General features: G+C 38.0%; 1 protein-coding gene across 5 annotated transcripts in view; it reads left to right on the forward strand.

Moving 5' to 3' along the window:
* The first annotated feature begins 1,288 nt into the window (after positions 1-1,288).
* blvra (biliverdin reductase A) overlaps positions 1,289-19,831 on the forward strand; it is a 40,565-nt gene continuing 22,022 nt past the window's right edge. Inside the window, exons 1-3 of one of the 5 annotated variants that reach the window (XM_047589174.1) lie at positions 2,130-2,300; positions 9,935-10,043; positions 17,171-17,290. In XM_047589174.1, coding sequence (XP_047445130.1) covers positions 17,172-17,290 — 119 coding nt within the window. In that variant the 5' untranslated portion in view covers positions 2,130-2,300; positions 9,935-10,043; position 17,171. The other 4 variants (XM_047589175.1, XM_047589176.1, XM_047589173.1 and 1 more) reach the window with 4 other exon arrangements.

The following is a 19,831-nucleotide window of genomic DNA, read 5'->3' on the forward strand; positions in this document are numbered from 1 at the left end:
ACTTCTCTAAACAGAGGAGGTGGCCTGAGATTTAATTTACCAACTATTTATAATTCAGTTTTGACTTCTGTCCCCAAGAAGTTTCAACAACATTCACACCTTCAGCCTCCAGGCTCCCATGGACAACAGCCTCGTTAGAGCTCTATTCATAGGATAAGTTAGCCTAGGCACACAGTTCCCCCCCATTCAAGGACAGGTAAGTACCAGCCATTATGGTAATTATTGACCCAGTTTCTGGTCAAGCAAGTTTCGGGTGGGTGTTACCCACAGAGTTTATTCCTATTTAAACCTCAATTTTCCCGCTAGTTTATCAGAACTGAAGAAGCTACTCGGATGAGTGGCGAAACGTCTTCAAGAGATTCTACAAGTCCAGCTGACCTTATTCAACGCTTTTTTGGATAACCATGACCTAGATGACTGAGAACCTTTTCCTGTGTTTACTTTTATGTACAACGAAGCTACTGTGACAAAGTAATTTCCCTCATGGATCATTAAAGTTTGTCTAAGTTTATGTCTAATTGTTATTTAACACATACTCTTCCTGTAACTATATCTTATTTTATTTTGATCATTAATCATAAACTCTATTGTGTTATTATTATTGAATATATCATTGTCGCTGTTTTTATTGTTAATATCAATCCGTTTTGACAATTATATACAAGCCTTTCAATAGCGTTTGACATTATCTGCATTTTTATTTAACCAATTTATATTGTATCATAAATATATGTCTAACATTTATGATAAACCAAACGGATTGAAAATCCATTGAAAATTCAGTGAGTTATGAGGATTTTAATCCATGCATGTACAAAGGCCGATGTCGCTCTGCCTTTTTTTATCTTCACATACAGCCTACAGACCGTGGCAGCAGAGGCCATCAAGACCCTCCCTGACATCCCTAGGTCAGGAGGGTAATAATCTTGGGGGCTCGTCCGGGATTAGCTCCACAACCCAATGACAGCTAATCCATTAAAGAACCTAACTTTAAGTTCCTGAACCGAGGTACTATAATGACTGACAGATGCAAAGGTGAAAAGATGTCTGCTCTAGGAGAACTGCGAAGGGGGATCCAGCGGCAGCTCCACCAACTTATTATCTCCTCCAGTTCAGAGATGCTCTACAAGCTGGCCGAGGCCATCCAGGATGAGACAGAGGAAGATGTGCCTGAAAGGAAAGGTGTGGAACTCTATGACTTTATTGTGGACTTCTTGAAAAGTGACAAGTTGGCAAGTCAAGAAGACCAAGGAATGTCCAGCCTGTTAATCTTCAAAGATCTCATCACTAAACAGCAAACACCTCCAGTGGCTACAGAGGAGTAACAGGAGCTCACGGAAGAGAGTGAATTCATCCTGGCCCCTTCAGCAGTAGACAGTAAGACAAACAGATCACCAGTTGTTAACCAGGTAACTGATATAATTAAGCTGACTGATGTTGCTGCTAATTGCCTCGGAGAGAGTTCAAGATACATAGTGGACAGATTTCAGACTCAGAGTTTGATGTTAGTTACAGTTCACTATGCAGGCAGATTGATGAGGGGTTATCTGAAAATTTCACAGAGACAGAAGTAATTCGTACTGTCTTAAAGATGATCAGGCCTGGTACCTTTAAAGACATGTTGATGACAAAAGATGGCTTAACTTTAACTGAACTCAAACGTTTTCTCAGAGCACACTACGAGACAAGAGTAGTGCAGAGTTGTTTCAGGATTTTAGCAATGCAAAGCAATGTGAAAAAGAAAACTCACAACAGTTCATGTACCGGTTAATGGGTCTAAAACAGAGAGTACTGTTTGCTTCACAGCAAGGTAGGTCAGAGTTTCAATATGATAGCAAACTTGTCCATGGAGTACTTCTTCACTCTTTGTATCAGGGAATAAGTGAGAAATATTCTTATGTCAGACGAGACCTTAAACCTGTCATTAGCAACCTAAGCCTAACTGATGATTTTATATTAGAAATAATGACAAAGTCAGTGAAGAGGTGGGGAGACAGGCACGCCTTGGTCAGACTCACAAAGGGATCACCAGACCCCCCCCCCCCCCCCGTGAACGACCTAACACTATTTGTCACATCCAAGATGGCGGAGACGTTGACGTACCATTTAGCGCTCAATGCGGCGTCTACGTACATATGTCCGGAGCCGCCCCTGCACTTGAATTCACTCACAAACGAACAAGCGAGACTTGCGTTAGCAGACAGTGGTGCTACTGCTATCGCCAACACCATATTGAACCACTCCTCACTCGGGGGATTGATACCGGCGTACAGTAACTTCGTTTTGTCATTACTGTTCAGGTAATTTATACGCACACACAATGAGGTTATTTCTTGTTAGGCACCGAAAAGCTAGATGAAACCATGTAGGAGAACAGCAACTCCGTCGTGTAGTTATGTTCGTTGTGCAGACTTTGTTAAAAGGAGAACGGCAGCAGCAGTGATAAGCTTAGACGTTATTCGAAGGAAGTTCAATGCGATAGAAAATAAAACGCAAGCACATGCACTGCTAACACCCACAGCACAAGAGAATATCGAAACGCAATGTATTATTACTAATGGCATTAATCTGCAAATTGCTGTTCGGGAATTAGCCAGGTTCATCCCTTCCTTGAAAACATTTGTTTCTGTTGTGGTATGGAGTAAGATAGTTGTCAAAATGATGTGTATGATTCTAACCATTAGTATTCGTAGTGTTAAACGTGTGTGTCAATTAAATCGTTGTAGACAAAATTAAGAGGTCATATAAGCTTGAGCAACGGTTCGGATTAGGATTGTTTTTATGTGAGTATGAATCTAAAACCTACGAATTCTTCTCCAATTCAAGTTTGTGGGTGCGAGTTGAGATGACGTCCCGTCGGGCACAGGCATAGATATATATACAATAGATGCCGCATTCTAGCTGATCAGACGCGTTAACGCGTCCGCCATCTTGGGCAGGGGTTCCGACCAGCGGTTAGACTGTAGTCAGTGCATCTGACTGACTAAAATGACAGACTGCTGTGTCGAATATGGATGTCCCCGTGAAAGAAACACCAAAACCAAGCAACAGGGAACAGCATTTCACAAGTGAGAAGATGTTTTATATTACCTAACTGTTATGTATGTTAAATTACTGAATATATCTCTAAAGCTTACAATTAAACTACCTAGCTTATACAAGGGTAAGAAAACAAAATATATTTTTGTTAGTATATCAGTAATATGATAATAGTGACATTTAGAAATCAGCCGCTGTATGTAATTGTACTAAGTAGAAAACGTTTCTAAACCATCTCTCATAGAACATTTCCGATAACTGCTAACATAAAATTTGTGTCTCAACAGTAGCTACATAAATAAAACCCAGTGTTGGTCAGAATCCAAACGGACTGAAAATTGGTTGAAAATTCAGTGAGTTTTGGTGATTTTTAAAGTTGATAGTCCTCTGCCTCCGTTCACTAATACTGTAAGTAGACACGGCTTCCCCCTCCCCAAAATGGCGACCGCGACGACGCATCGTTCCAATGGACGGAGGCGACATTTAGTGTTTATATCTATGGGTCACAGGCATATACAAAAAAAAAACAACAACTTTTTTTTCACTTAAAAAAAGTGTTCGAATGCAAAAGTGTGGGCCAATCACAAAAAGAGATTACTACAGTCAAAAAAAGTAGTTTCAATCAAGGTAAATAAATAGGGGTGTAACGATTCATCCACTACATCGATGAATTGATTTATTTTCCTACAATCCAACTACATCGATCTGTGCTCGGCAAGTTGTTTGTCCGGACCAAAGACATTAACACATAGACCAGGCATGTCAAACATACGGCCCGCGGGCCGGACCCGGCCCGTTGTTTAATTTAATCCGGCCCGGCATAAATTTCTGAGTATGTCAAAAAAAGAAGCGAGTCTCTAGCTAATTTCTATTAAAAGTTGTGATTTTTTAAAATAAATACAAACCAAATGCTCCCTCCGGCCGCTAGAGGGCAGTAAATGTGTAAAAGCGCTCACGTCAAGCATGCGGCACTGACACGAGTTAGTCACAGGAAATAAACATTCGCAACGTGATGTGTCCAAGTAAAAATAAACCGGCAATCTTGCTTCACCATTCACCACTACTAAACAAGTTATCGGTCAACACACCCTTCCCAAAACGGCACTGTCAAAAAAAAGAAGAGTGGACATGGAGTGCAGAGTTTTCCAGGAGAAATGGACCGAGAAGTATTTATTCACAGAAGTGAATTCAAAACCAGTGTGCTTGGTATGTAATCAGCAAGTTGTAGTGTTCAAAGAGTTTAATATTCGGCGCCACTCATCATAAAGACAAGTATGTCATATTAAAGACAATTAATATTGTGCAGTATATTCTCAACTTCAGTAGGCCCAGCCTAGTAGTTTGATCTGATGTAGTCTAATCCTATTGCCCATGCACTGCTATAACTTTTTTATTTATTTATTTTATTTTATTTTGTATTTCTTTTTCATTTATTTCAAAGCAGTATGACAATTAAGGCGAAAATATTTTTTTATAGCTCCCACTTGAGTTTGTTTAGTGTGGTGAGTTGGTTCAGGTGTAAAACTGCATTCACTCAACTGTTAAAATAAACCAGTTGTTAACACATTCACGGCCAAACATGAAAAATCTTTTTTTTCCCATGGGTTTTGAATAAATGTGTTGTGCTTAGAAAAGATCCCTTGTCATCCGTGATTATAATATGTAGGGTAGGCTACAAATGTAGGCTGAATGATAAAGCATAGTACTGAAAAACAAAGCTAAATATTTGGAGTTGACATTCTTTTGCTGATCTGGCCCACCTGAGAACAGAAAGTCTGGATCCGGCCCCAGAGCCAAACTGAGTTTGACATGCCTGACATAGACGCCTCGTTGAATGGGTTGGCCCGCCGATATGACGTAACTGCGTGTCTGACATATTGGAGGAGTCAAAGCTTCGCTGTGAAGTAATACGAATACTATTTTAAAGCACATTTTAATGGTGAATTTTACGTTAATGTTTTAGCTTATCTAATTCACACACACACTAAAGTTAATGGCAAACGGGTACCAAAAACAATGTATTCAAACTTCTTAGTTTAGTACAATAACTTTATTGATCCCACACATCAGTAATTCATATTTCATCAGCTGTAAAGTAGTGCAAAAAACGGTGTATGTTACACTTTAATAATATATGAATAACATTAAATGTAGATTAACCCCCCTCCACAAGAGAAAAACACATTATTTTCATTTATTTCTGGCCATTTGGAGGCAATGACAGTTCTTTTCCAACTATGAATATGTTATATGTCATGACCACCACGGGCCCGAGGGAGAAAGCAATTACTCGTATTTCCCAGTTTGAGATAAATAAAGCATCTATCTATGTATCTTAAGCTTGAAATTGCATACAATGTGCTGTTAATTAGCCTACATAAAGCCTTAATTTGGACTTTGAAAATATAAACTAAATAAATTGAAAACAAAAAACAACAAAAACACTTGTAAACATATGTCTGCTTATTCAAGAATACAGAAAACAAGAAATTTAGAAATTTAAACAGTCAACAGATTTCCCTCACTTCTTTTTCAAGTGTACTTCTTGTTATTCGCTTTTGAGGACGTGGTGGAGTGCAGTGGACATTTTTAATGGCGTGTATTTTTTTAATTTATTTGTTTATTTTGGAAAATTTGGAATGTGTACAAAAAATGTGTGGCCTCATTGCTTACGCAAAGAACGTTAATTAATCTGATCTGTCCAACGCTGTCCAACATACTGATGGAATTATACCGTGATTTAAAACTTTTTTTTTTTTTTAAATCAAAACCAACTCGGTGCACATTTCCTTTCCACCCTGGGACGCGTGGCCGGTTTGGAGATACATGCGGCATTTCACGATGCTGGCAGTGTTGGATGAAATAATTTGTCTGTTTACAATTCCCATACAGACATCACCAACAAGGCCAAATTAAACGAGGGTTTCGGGCAATTGCCAGATTCTCAAACATCATTTGGAGCCAGATTGCACCTACATCGCAATAAACCACACAATGAATTCCAGTTAGGTGAACGGGGAAGGATTCATTCAATCAATACACAAATAATGTGAGATGCAACTACGTCTCTATTAAACATTGCTGTAGAAACGCACCTCAGTGTAAACCTCAAAAACTCATTCAAACTACAGATAGGATCATACAAAGATTTTCAGTCTGTCTGTTAGCTGGTGTTTGGAATGTGAGAAATTTCATTTTGCTTTATTTTAATTTGCTCTATTTAAATTTATTTAACATTTGCGATACACATGCATCAATCTGTTTCAGCGACTCATTTATTTGCAGTAAAGTATTTTCGATGTTGTTGATGATCCTTTATTTCATTTACGGATTTGGTGGGTCTAAATAAGCTCTATTACCATGCAGTTGTCTCAACAAACAGCCTTGACTACAACTGCAGTGTTTTAATACTATGTTAGGTCGTGGCTCCAACAGTAGTGTTAAAATGTTAGATAATGAATACAGGCCAACAAAGCTAACATTAGCGATGCCACAATTGCTTCACACACATAAGATAACTTAGCCCAAACACACTTAGCTCACATTTAACAGAATTTTAATTAATTATTTCAAATGAACAGTAACATAAAACTGTAACGTTTCAATGTGCACTTACCAAAAACTTTAGCAAAAACTGTGGATCCTGCCAGAGACGTTTCTGCCACAGTGCCGTGATGCAGCTAAAGCGTCCGTCTGTCTTGCAGATAGGCGCCGAATCTGCTGCAGACAGGTAGTGTCAGGCAATACGTTGCAGGTGTGTTCACACTGTAAAAAAGGATCTGATCAATTAGTCATAATAACTTCTTTCTACAATTTACTTCCTCTTAACATAATGAGTTATTAATTTTTAAATTTTTGTTTGCGAGTCACTTCAGTTAGATGTGAATTTCAATGTGTCAACTTAAGTTAGCACAGTGAGTTACAATATTTTGACTGGATCTCTTTCAAACATTTGAAACGGTGTGCCGGCAATAGTCCTGCGCAGTGCAAATAGTCCTGGAAATTTGGTCGTAAAACTAATAAGGAACTGAGAAGACTGTCATAAGATTATTGTAACATTACAACAACCGCCTCACTTAGCTGCTATTTACCATGAAAAGAAGAGGAGAAAGATCGACGATAGTGGATTTTTAATACGTTACTTGGCGTTTTTTTCGGTTGAACACATGAGGAGCAGGTGAAACAAGGTGAGTGAATACATTTATTAAACTTTTAAACTGCCTGCTTTGTAAATTAGTTGTAAAGATATAAATTGCTGTTACTTTAACATTTTTGAATGAGACATAGTTTACTGCAGCTTGTAAATGAAAGTATGGAGGTGTTAACGTTACAGTATTATAAATACTTTTTACTTTTATTAAGAAGAAATATAAGCAGTTAGCTAATTCACCTCTCCTAGAAGCACATTTATGGCGGGTGGTAAACGTTTTGTGTGGTATTGTGTTGTTTGTAGCTGCATTAGCACCATGAGTTAGCTCTGTTAATGTGAGTAACGGCCCAGGTGCTGTGTGTGTGTGTGTGTGTGTGTGTGTGTGTGTGTGTGTGTGTGTGTGTGTGTGTGTGTGTGTGTGTGTGTGTGTGTGTGTGTAAAAAGGTTACAATTAGGTTATTGTTAGGGTCAGGGTAAGGCATGACATGTCTTTCAAACATTTGAACTGATCCGTTCACGTACTGGTGGTTCACTTGGCGAACGAATCAGTAAGTGATCCGTTCGTGAACTGACTCGAGTCAGTGAAGCAATGCAAATGAGTAGATCAGTAGCATTCACTGACTGGATCACTCTTTTACAGCCTTTTACAGGCTTGTTTACAGCCTTTCAAATAAACAAAGTATAGCCTTTGTGACTGTCTATGTTTTATTCCACTGTAATTAATACAAAACACACTTTAACCATCAAAAATAAAAATAGGCCTTGTTCAGTTTAGTGCAAAAAACAAATGTATCAATTACAAGAAAAAATATAGTACCATACCATAAAAATTAAAGATATGGAACCTGCATTAAAAATATAAAAGGACAACATAAACTTAAATTGGCTTAAATATTCAATAAAAAAGAAAATAAATAGCTTAAAAAATATAAAAACAAATATCTAAATAACTTTCTAAACTAAAAACTAAACAAACACGACGAATGTCAAACAAAGGAATGAATTGAAGTGATTGTAGTGGTCTGCTAGTTGCTGAGGGGTCCCTGTTAATCTGCCACTGTAAATTGGGCATTTTTTTTGCCTGGGTCACGTCAGAAGGATTGTAATATCACAGGTTTTATTTACAATAACGTTTGAATTGGTGTGTGTGTGTGGCAATTAGGCGCAGCCATGATGTCTAAAAAAAGAAGAGTGGACATCAGTGAAATTATTTAGAAGTCAAAGTGTAAGTTACTCAAGAAATTAGTTACACCCATCCTGCAACACCTTTACTGGCTCCCAATAAAGCAGCATATCCTCATCGATTACAAAGCTGCTCCTGCTTTGAGTGCCAGGAATTTATCTCTGCCAATGATCAGAGACAACATGTTTGGAAGCTTTGGATGAGTGGATTATGTTGACCCTTTTGTGTTCTGTGTTCACTTTTCATGTGCTTTTCATTTACATCAAAAATAGGATTTTCTTCCATATAACTGCCTAAAAATAACAGTGGTTCTCCGTTACACTCATTTCGAATAAAACTGATTACTTGACTACTTACACTGAATTATGGACATTTTATTCAATTTCTCCCACCGATGATATTCCTGCCAGTTTGATCAGCCTATGTAAATGAGGTCTATTTACCATATAATCCAAAAATATGTGTAAAATTGGTGATACTGATTTGGAGTGAAGTTGACTAACACGGTGAAACACAGAATTGGGTGATAATGTTTTGATACAAGCTTTACAACCAGTCAAAACAAAAAAAGGGAACAGTAAACTTAAAAGTAGCAATAGAAAACTAGAAGAACTGCTAGAAAACACAGTGAACTGAAAGAGTTAGTTTTGTTAAAAATACTTGTCCCCCCTCACTACTTCTGAAATCAAAATTTCATCCTTGTGTGAGTATGAGAGAGAGACATTGCATCAGGAATTAGCCGTGGCCCGTGCGTGTTGCTAGCACGCTTCTCCAGAGAAATAGTAAGGGTGTTACACATAAACAGAACCGCCTGGAGTTTTTTTTTTTTTTTTTTTTTTTTGAAAGGAACATAGTCCATACACACGTGTATTTCGTATTCAGCTGGAGCTAAAACTGATTTTAAAGACAGTGGGTGGAAGGCAACTGGCGCCAAGTTCAAGTAAAAATCAAAAGTGGAGGAGTTGTTTTTTACAGGTTTTGGTTTGCAGTGGAAATATGTTCCTGTTGTTTGGGGTATGATTTTTACAAAACAGAACAGTGGCGGTAAAATGAATGAATGAAGGATTTATTATCAGTTTAGGAGAGGCTGATAATGAATGTACATGAAATGTCAAAATTCAGAAATGTTTGTGGTATACTGATGAGTGAATGGAGTGACAATGATAATAGTTATGATGCTTTTATAATTGGCTACCTTAATTTATTAAAGTTTGGAAAAAAAGACATCAGGAAATTTGTTTAGTATTGGTGATGCTATTATGGTCTGTGGTTTCTTCCCTTTCTAATAAATTAGTAAGTGAAAGCCTGTTTGGGCTGGGCACATCAATAATAAAAATGAAAAAATCATATAATGTGAGATAATATTGCTGAAGTGTAAAATGATAGAAGGGTTAATAAGAAAAATGTGTAATTCATAAAATCAAGAAAATAGTGAATATTTGCTCTATCTGTATTTGTGAAAGGCAGAAGAAGTGTCTGTTAAAGGTCATCTTTGTCATGTTTTCAGTTCATAATACTAAAATGTTTTTTATACCATACTTAATGATTGTTCTGTGTTTCAGGTGCCGATGGTCCGTTCATTTAAGTTTGATTGCAACTGTGGATGAAGTGGAGTTGTAAGTTTTGCTACTTACAATGAAAAAACAATTGAGTCATTACAAAGACAATCATGTAAGTGAAAGATGGAGCTTGAGCTGCATTTATCAAAACTGTCTAACAGTCCTCCAATCCCAAGTGGAATTTGTGCAACATATAAAGGAGCACAAAAAGGAGCAAATCCAGTGGCTAAAATACGCTGTGAACTCTGTGCTTTCTCAGCACCAACCAACATCAAACAATATTTACTTCATTTAAAGAGGCATTTGAAAACTCGAGAGACTGTGAATTGCCCATTTGTTGGGTGTTCTTTCAAGACTAGGGTGTTTTCAACGTTTATTTCACATAAAAGTCGGTATCATCATGCTTCTACATTTGACGATTTCAGACCTGACCTTGTAGTTAAGTGTCATAGTCAGACAACTGTAAATGATGAACAGGATGACTTGGATAATTTAGTGTCACCAGATTTGTTACCTGAACCGGATTTTCAGCCTGTACATAACTTCATTCAACTGCAAATTGCATCCTTTTACTTAGATTGCAAGCAGTCCTTCATGTGTTCAAATCAGCAATTCAAGAAATTGTGGATGATATATTTGATACTGGTGAATGTGCTGGACAAATCACTAAGCAGACAATTGAAAATATTTTGAAGGGGCATAACTGCATACATCTGAGGAGCCGACATTGTCATTCACTGAAGCATTTCAGAGTGCAAACCCACTGACCTTGCTTTCAAAAGAGGGGCCTCTAGTCACAGAATATAAAAGGCAATCATTTTATAGACAAAACTTCACTGTCATTGAACCAGTTGAATATATTTTGAGTACACAAAAAAGGTCTCATACTGTTGTTTGAGACCTTTGTGTCCCTATTCTAAAAGTACTTTCTGAAGTTCTCAAAAGGGAGAAAGTACTGCATTTACTGGGGGTAAATAAACCAGTTGATCAGTCTGGCCATTACAGATCATTTTTGGATGGTGACTATTTCAAAGAAAATCTAATTCTCTCAGGTCAAGATGTTAGTTTAGGCGTAACCTTGTACATTGATTATTTTGAAATTTGTAATCCTTTAGGCACATCAAAAAAGAAACACAAGGTCTGTGGTATATATTGTGTCCTTGCCAATTTACCAAGAAGATACAAGTCATCACTGTCATCAATCTACCTAGCTTTATTGTGCATGAGCATATCAAAAATGATGGGTATAATAGAGTTTTGGAGCCGCTGATAAAAGATATTCAATATCTAGAAACAGTTGGTGTGTCCGTAAAGAACCTTGCTTGTCATGTAAAAAGGACCATCTTGAATGTGGCTGCAGACAATTTGGCCTCCCACTCCATAGGTGGATTCCAAGAGTCCTTTAATGTGGACAAGTTTTTTAGGTTTCGTCTGGCTAGTCGTGAAAAAATACAGACTTGTGATGTTAGAAGTGGTAACTTTGTTTTATGGTCACCAGAGTTGTATGATGAAGCTGTAAATGTGTTGAAGCAGAAGGATCTTGTCTGACGATGGTATAAACAAGAATGTCCTCTTAATAGACTTGCAGGGTTTCATGCATGCAAAGGCTTACCCCTGATTTTTTTTACATGATGTGCTGGAAGGCATTGTACCCATAGGACTAAGTCTGTGCCTTGCAGATCTTATTTTCAAGAAGTATTTCAAATTGGACGAGATTAACCGTTAAATACAAGGCTTTCTTTTCGAGTTTTCTGACAAGACAAACCGCCCTCAGAAAATTCCACCAACTTTCCAAAGGAATAGGACTCTAGGCAGTCATGGACATGAAAACTGGAGTCTTGTGCGTTTCTGTCCTCTCATCATTGGTGACCGTGTCCCAGAAGGTGATCAAATATGGCAATTAGTCCTTGAGCTCAAAGACCTGGTGAAGTTATTGTCAAACCCACATTTCAGTCCAGACTCACTTTGTTATTTTCAGTCAAAACTATCGGACCACTAACAGCTACTGCTGACAGTCTTCCCGCATAACAAGTTACGTCCTAAACATCACTTTATTGAGCACTATCCGTTTCGCATTAAAAAATTTGGACCACCTACTAAGTGTTGGACAATTAGGTTTGAGGCAAAACATGCTTTCTTTAAAAAGGTTGTGCGTGACGCCAACAATTTTAAAAACATTTTGCTTACCTTGGCCTCAAGATATCAACTCATGTTGGCACATTTCCTTGAAATGCCAAGCATTTTCAAACCTGAGACTGAAAAAGTGTATGACGTGTGCCTTGAAGTCTTAGACACTGGTGTCAGACAAGCTATCTTGAACAGATTCAGTGATGTTGACAGAGTTGGGCTGACCCCTAACATCTTAAATGGAACAAGGTATTCAAAGGGAATGATTCTTTCAGCTGGGAACACGAGTGGATTACCAGACTGGAAGAATTTTGGAAATATGTATTGCGCTGGCTACTCATGTTTGCTTCATTCTTGAACCTTATACAACATACTATGTGGAGCATCTCAATGACTACGTACCACTGGTGTCATTCTTCATTCAGGGCTGCCTCTTAGTAATTCCTAGAATATCTTTGCTGAAATAAACCTGCTGTTAGTAATTGTACATTCATATTAGGGTTGAGCGGTTTTGTAAAATGTCTAATTGTGATAATTTTTGACTGATATTGCAATTATGACTTGTGTTATTAGGGGGAATGTTCATTTTTTAATTTTTTCTTTTTCAACAAATCTGAAACATATTCTACTTTTACAATATAAAGTTTATAATGTTTAATCTGAAATGTGTAAATTCAATTAAATGATTATTACTATGTTTAATTTGGGCTGCCTGCAGTCTGGTCAAGGAGAAGTTTGGTTGAATCCTGTTTTTTGCTGTCTGTCTTTTTCTCTTCAGATCATGCCGAGCACCTCTGACACTCACTTAGAGCATTGCAGGATACCCATCTGCAGAACGCTGCCATGATTGTTAAAAAAATGTGTGATATCTCTATACAAGTTGTATATAAACACAGTCGCACACATATTCCCCCATCAGTGCAATTTCCCAAACATAAGTAGGACTAATTCACCTATGCGCTTCCATTAATGATTGTGTAATAACACGTTTGATTTGTTTGATTGAGAAAAAAAATCTCTGCCTCAGAGATTGGCCTTTATGGGAGTAGACCAAAACTTAGCTGTTATTACCTATGTAAGCCTATGTAAGCCCAAATAACAGACAAACTTCCTGAGGCAAGTTTTTAATACGATCCATGACGATACCTCGCTCCAGAATGATGGCAGTGGAGATGAGCTGGAGTTCTACTGAACTTGGACCCTCATGAGGACTATCTTCACTGACAACTGTCAACACACCAACAGTGCATTCTAGGGCCTCGTCTCTCGCTGTATCCTACAAAGACACACACACACACTTCATGAATACTACTTCATTTGGTATGGTTAAACTAAAGCTATGGTCCACATGGTCCATATATTCTTGAAGAGTGACACTGACTTTTCAACCTGGACTCCTGCTCCTTAGATTTACAATGAGTGTACAATGTGTACAATGTTTATGTGGCAAATTTCATTTTTATTTACTGGCTGTTTAAATACCTCTCAGATTAGCTGTGGAGGAATTGCTATACAAAATACAATAAATCACTATACAAAATGTATATTGTATATTGTGCAGAATGAATTACCTCTTCTATGTAAGCACAGATATAGTTCTGTTTTATTGCAGAGCAAACTTTTTCTCATGTGCAAGTACTTACAGAGCATGCCTTGGAGAATTCACTGGAGTCGTCAACAAGTAAAATAGGAATGCCCTTGAGGAAAACATAGCAAAGTACTGTCACGTCTGGTGTCTAATGATACACAGAGAAAAGACCAGTTAACAGAGTAATTTGCAAGGCACAAGTCAGACAGGAAATAGAATAGGTTGGGCTGGATGATCTCATTTAGAACTTGACTGATGAACTATCATACATATCAAAAGCAAAATGAACCTACTTACTATCCAGCTCGTGTTCTGCATCCGCTCACTGAGCTTCTAGCCAACAGTTCCCTTTTTTGTTTTGAAGTTCAATGAAATGCGGGGTATACTGGTCCAGAGCCTCAAAGAAATCTCCCCCAAGATTCTTACTTGCGATTCTGTTGAACTCAGCAAACACCTGAAGGGTAGAGAGAGGACTGTGGTGATATCCCCAATCATAAGTCGACAAACAGTGGTAGTCCTGTCTTTGACAAGCACAGATTGCTATTGTTGGTAACTAAAGTTGGCTAAGTTAGCATAGTCCTAACTTAACAGCCGAGCTTAAAATAAAAAGATACATCCAGACTTGTTCTGATGTTCTGCCGTGTGAATGCCCTCCTGTTCATGGAAATTCACAAACCACCGGGAATCAGTCTCTCATCATGAGTCAGTACCTCCATAAATTACCGGTCTCAGAAAAAAAGAAAAGAAAAAAAAAACTCTGACAGCGGGTGTGCGAGTGACGAGCACGCCTGCAACAGTTACACTAAAGTTTCTCCTCAAATTTAACGTGACAAAAGTGTTTAATGTTCCCTATTTTCAACACCGAGGAAGTCGTGGGTTGAAGACATAACAAAGCATTGACCAAGTTCCATCAAAATTTAGCCATGTTATGTCCAGAAAGTTCAGCTATCGCAAAGCTCTATAGCTCTGAGCTAGCATTAGCCGACATTACTACACACATCATTACTAGCAAACATGAAAAATATGGTGCTTACTTACAGAATGAAAACGGTCTAAACAAGGGAAAAATATTGCTCACCAAATGAGTGTTCCAAGCACAAGAATGCTGAAAATAACCTTAACGAGTGCCGTTGTAGGGATTGCCTATGTATTATTACATATGTAGTGATGTAAAAAGTACAATATTTCCCTCTGAAATATAGAGTAAAAGTAGAAAGTAATATGAAAACAAGTTAAGTGCAGTATTGAGTAAATGTACTTAGCTACATTCCAACACAGAAAAAAAGCACAATTATCGAATAGAGAAGTATGGGCATGTTTGTTTGTATTATTATTTTGAGGATGTTGCAAGAAGATAATTTTTCCAACTCTTGAGTCGGCTGAGTTGAGGAGGGAGACACATGTAGGTAGGTGGAGGTCCACTAAAAAGCATTACAGTGATGGAATGGCATCAAATACTATGGTAGTTTCTTTCAGCGTAATTGGCAAATTGTATACAAACTCTCCTTAAGGGAGAAACAGCCTTAATCGGACAGGCTAAACACAACCCAATTTTCAACGTACATAACAATGAAATTTGCCACATAAACATTGTACACATTAATTCATTGTTCATAAGGAACAGGACTCCAGGTTGAAAAGTCAGTGTCACTCTTCAAGAATATATGGACCTTGTGGACCATAGCTTTAGTTTAACCATACCAAATGTAGTAGTATGGATAGGAAATGGGAGAGGGAGAAGGACAAGAACCCATTCAAAGAAATTGGTTTGTTTAATTTAAGTGAACTAAAAAAAAAGAGTGCGTAGTAAGTAGTAGGTATTTAGTAATTCTAAGTGGGGTTAAATTTGTATCAAGCAGTCCACACAAAATGAAAAAAATAAGTTAACAAGTTACATGAACTTTCTTAATTTTTTTGAGGCAATAAGTTTGCATACTTTAAGTAAGGTCAACTAATTAGATTTTACAGTGTGTAACATTAGTGTTGTGTTGCTTTGATAGAAATGCATCATCACAGCCTAGGCTCTTGCCAAGTTGGCTTATGACTGACTGACTGAAATGAGAAAATAGGTATTTAAAAATATTATTAAAATTGTTATTATATATTATGGAGAACTAAAATTTTATTTTTTTGTGAATTATGTCTATTTTTTTTAAAAGGTGTGAACTTTTTAGTTTTTTTTTGGTGCACTTTTTGTAGTCAAATATTGTAAACATTATGTTACTGCCATGTGTTTGCATTTGTTGTTAAATGTTAATTTCTTAGGTATTGAAAAACTTATTTTTTTACATTAATGTAAATTGTAAACAATAAATGTTTCTCTTTTTTGTGAATTATGTCTAATTCTTGAGGAAAAATTCAATCGTGAATTTGTGATAATGTATTTCATAACATTGTAATAATTATGAATATACAACATCATCATGAAGACTAATTCAGGTACATCTATGTAGACATTTTTCCGACAACCTGAAAGTGAAGGCTTTTCACCTTTCACTTTCCAACCAAAGTTAGACTGTACAGGGACGGCTTTTTCAAGATGTCTTTTCAATGACATGAAAATGACGGCTTTCACCTTTCAACCAAATTTAGACGTTGTTTGGGATCACATGAGTCTTTTCAACGTCTTTTCAAATAGTTTTTGCTGGGTGGGCTATATCTGCCGCCGTATCTCCTCTTCTCCTCGGACGCAGATCTCATGGTGCTGCCAGCGGCTGTGTTATGTGATCATTAAAAAAGTATGGGATATAGCTATACAAACACAGTCGCACATGCACTCCCTGATCGGTGCAATTTCCCGAACATGACGTAGGGATAATTCACAAATGTGCTTCTTTTAATGAACATGTAACAACACATCTGATTTGTTTGATTGAAAAAAAAATGGACAAAAATCTGCCCTTCAGAGATCAGTCTTAATGGAAGTAGACCACAACTTTATGCTGTTTTTGAGCTGAAGCTTCTACAATGATACAGCCTGTCAGGCCATCAAGTGACAAAATCAGAATGTAATGTAATGCGTACATCAACATCAGAGCGAAAAACCCGAGTGGACGCAGCATTCCTGTTCACATCAAGCCGTGTCGAGCCGATAAAATCCCGTTTTTCGCTCCATGTGAAAGGTGCTACATTACCGGAACTGCCGCGCACACAGCCATCTCGGTCACCTAGCCCGACCAATTAAATATTATAATCAAATTTAGTCTTGTGGCCCGTTTTTCCATTTCGTATTTTTGATCTAAGTCTCAAATTGTAACCGGGCATTTTGTTTTCATTTGATTTTCATTTTTTTGTGTTAGATTAAACAACAAAAAAACAAAATAATCAGTCAGTTTTTATTTTTTTAATTTTTGATTGACAATTGAAAATAGAAATAATGAATAATACACGGATTTACACGGATTACGGACAATCCATGTATCATTCGTTCTTTCTATTTTAATAAAATGTCTATTCATCATTATGTTATTGTGGACATAGTTTAAACTTCTCTCACTCAACTTCTCTCCAACTTTCCTTCTCAGTATGTTTGGAGCAGTGGTGGTTGGCATGGGCACAGCAGGTTCGGTCAGAATTAGAGACATGTTGGCTCCACTTCCTGGTAGTACTGCAGAGAAATTTGCTGTCAAAGGATTTGTATCAAGGTAAGTTATGTGTTGACGTTTTTAAACAAACATATGTTTGTACTCATATTGCAGATTATTCTTTCAGCATAAACACCACTCATTGTCAATAGATGTGCCCACACATTTTCACTCCAAACCTGGTGCACTGCCAACCCCCCACTATGCCCTAAAACGTTGGGGAGTCGAGCCCTTTTGTTAGTCATTATCTTGTTTTACTTCCTGTTGCAACTTGGTTCATCCCCTTAACATTACTTTTCTGTTTTGTTTTGTTTCACTTGTGTACTGTTTCACTTCCATTCCACATAGCAGGACTATTCACTTACAAATTCAGTTGGTCCAAATTTTAAAATCATGAAATATAGTCGGGACAAATGTATTAGGAGCCCAGGAAGCAGCTGGTTAGTAAGCAGCTTTTAAATAAAAGTTGAATGAAAAAAAGAATGACCAAAACCAAATGACATGAAATTTGGTAAATAATAATTTTGGTGCGTCCGTCTGTCCATCTTCTTTGGGTTCGGGTCGCGGGGGCAGTGGTCTCAATGGGGAAGTCCAGGGAGCTCTCTCCCCAGCCACTTCCACCAGCTCCTCCTGCGGAATCCTCAGGCAGTCCCAGGCCAGACGGGAGATGTAATCCCTCCCTCCCTGCCTGGAACACAGGATATGTCCAGAAGGCATTTTTAACAGATGCCCGAAACCACCTCAACTGACTCCTCTCGACTTGGAGGAGCAGCCACCCTACTCTGAGCTCCTCCCATATGTCTTTAAGTCCGAGTCTAGCCACACTGCGAAGGGAGCTCATTTTGGCAAACTCACACTCACGACTTCAATCTTTCAGCAATAAACCAGAGTTCATGACCATGCTGTAGGTGAGGGTTGGAATGCCTGCAGTCTGTCTGTCGATCTCCTGCTCCATCCTACCCTCCACTACTCCTCTACTTGAGGCAGGACCTCCTCCCCAACCCGAAGTGGACAATCCTCCCTTTTCCAACTGAGGACCATGGCCTCAGACTTGGAGGTGCTGATCTTCATCCTAGTCACTTCACACACGAACCTCACTCCTTTGCTATATGGACTTCACAAAAACCAGACTGAAACCTCCAAAGCAAGCCTGAAGGCGATGGTGGCAAGAAAAAACAAGAGAAGGTTTTTTTTAAGTAAAGGTTTAATTGAAGGATGCCTTGAATTTTTTTCTCTAATGCCAACACTAGGAGCCTATAAAGTCTTTACTGCTGAGGGAATAGATGGCTCAACAAAGACTCTTTGTCAGCCTGGCTACAGTGCTGAAAAGAAATCTGGGGTTGTCCTTGTTTTCTTCTATGAATGAAGAATAATATACTGTTCTAATCTTACGAAGAGTTTTTTTTTTTTATAAGTTGTTAAACTATGATTACAGGCTAAGAGAGCTTCTGCAGAATTAGTGGAATGCCAAATTCTTTCCAGCTTTCAAACTATCTGCTTTGAACTGTGCAACTGGGAATTTTACCATGGAGCTACGCTCCTCCGATTTATCCCCTTCTTTTTCAGAGGAGCAACTAAATTTAAACCTATACTTGCTGTAGTGCTATTAACAAAATGATCTATTTGTGTTGGAGTTAAATCGTGGGTACTGTCATCTACATCATTGACATAAGGCACTGAGGTAAACAATGAAGGAATAAACTACTTATATCTAGTTACAGTATCATCAGATAAGTGTCCACATAACAAAATGTCTTTACAATTTTAGTGTAATCTATTATTATAAATTCAAATGTTATGAGGAAATGATCGGACAAAGGAGGGTTATGAGTAAATACTGTCAAACCTTCAGTTTCTATACCATATGTTAGGACAGATTAACACAGAGACAAACAACCATTCACACTCATACTCACACCTAGGGTCAATTTAGAGTCACCAATCAGCCTAACAAGCATGTCTTTGGAGGTGGGAGGAAACTGGAGTCCCGGAGAAATCCAATGCAGACACAGAGAGAACATGCAAACTACACCCAGAAAGGCCCGAGCTGGATTCAAACCCTGACCTTCTCGCTGGGAGGCACCCAGGCTAACCACCGAGCTGCTGTGCCGCCTGACATTGCCACCATGTCAACATGTTGAAGTCACCCATTATAATAAGTATAGAGGTTAAGCACTTAATCTCATAAAAACTCAAATTCTGAGTAAGGAGCAGGTGGGCGATACACCACAACAAAAATAATTGCTTTTTATGTTTTCCAGTCTGGATTAGCAAGACTAAGAGTAAGGCTTTCCATTGAATTAAACCTTGCTTTGATTTTGTGATGATTATCTCTGTCTTGTCATGTTTTGAGTTTCCTGTTGTATTTTGTTAAGTTTTTTGGTTTCCTGTTGTGTCTGCTTGTGTTTTACTTTGATTGCTTATTGGTATCTCCTGGTGTGATTGCCCTCATTAGTTTCACCTGTGTCTCATCAATCTGCCGCATCTGTATATATAGCCCCGCTTTCCCTTCGTTCTCTGTCATGTCATTGTTGCCATGCCATGTTTTTGTCCCCTAGCCATGTCTCCATGTTTCAGTCGTGTTTTTCACCTCCTGCCACC

This window comes from Mugil cephalus, chromosome 7 (genome assembly GCF_022458985.1).
Source record: "Mugil cephalus isolate CIBA_MC_2020 chromosome 7, CIBA_Mcephalus_1.1, whole genome shotgun sequence".
Taxonomy (NCBI): Eukaryota; Metazoa; Chordata; class Actinopteri; order Mugiliformes; family Mugilidae; genus Mugil; species Mugil cephalus.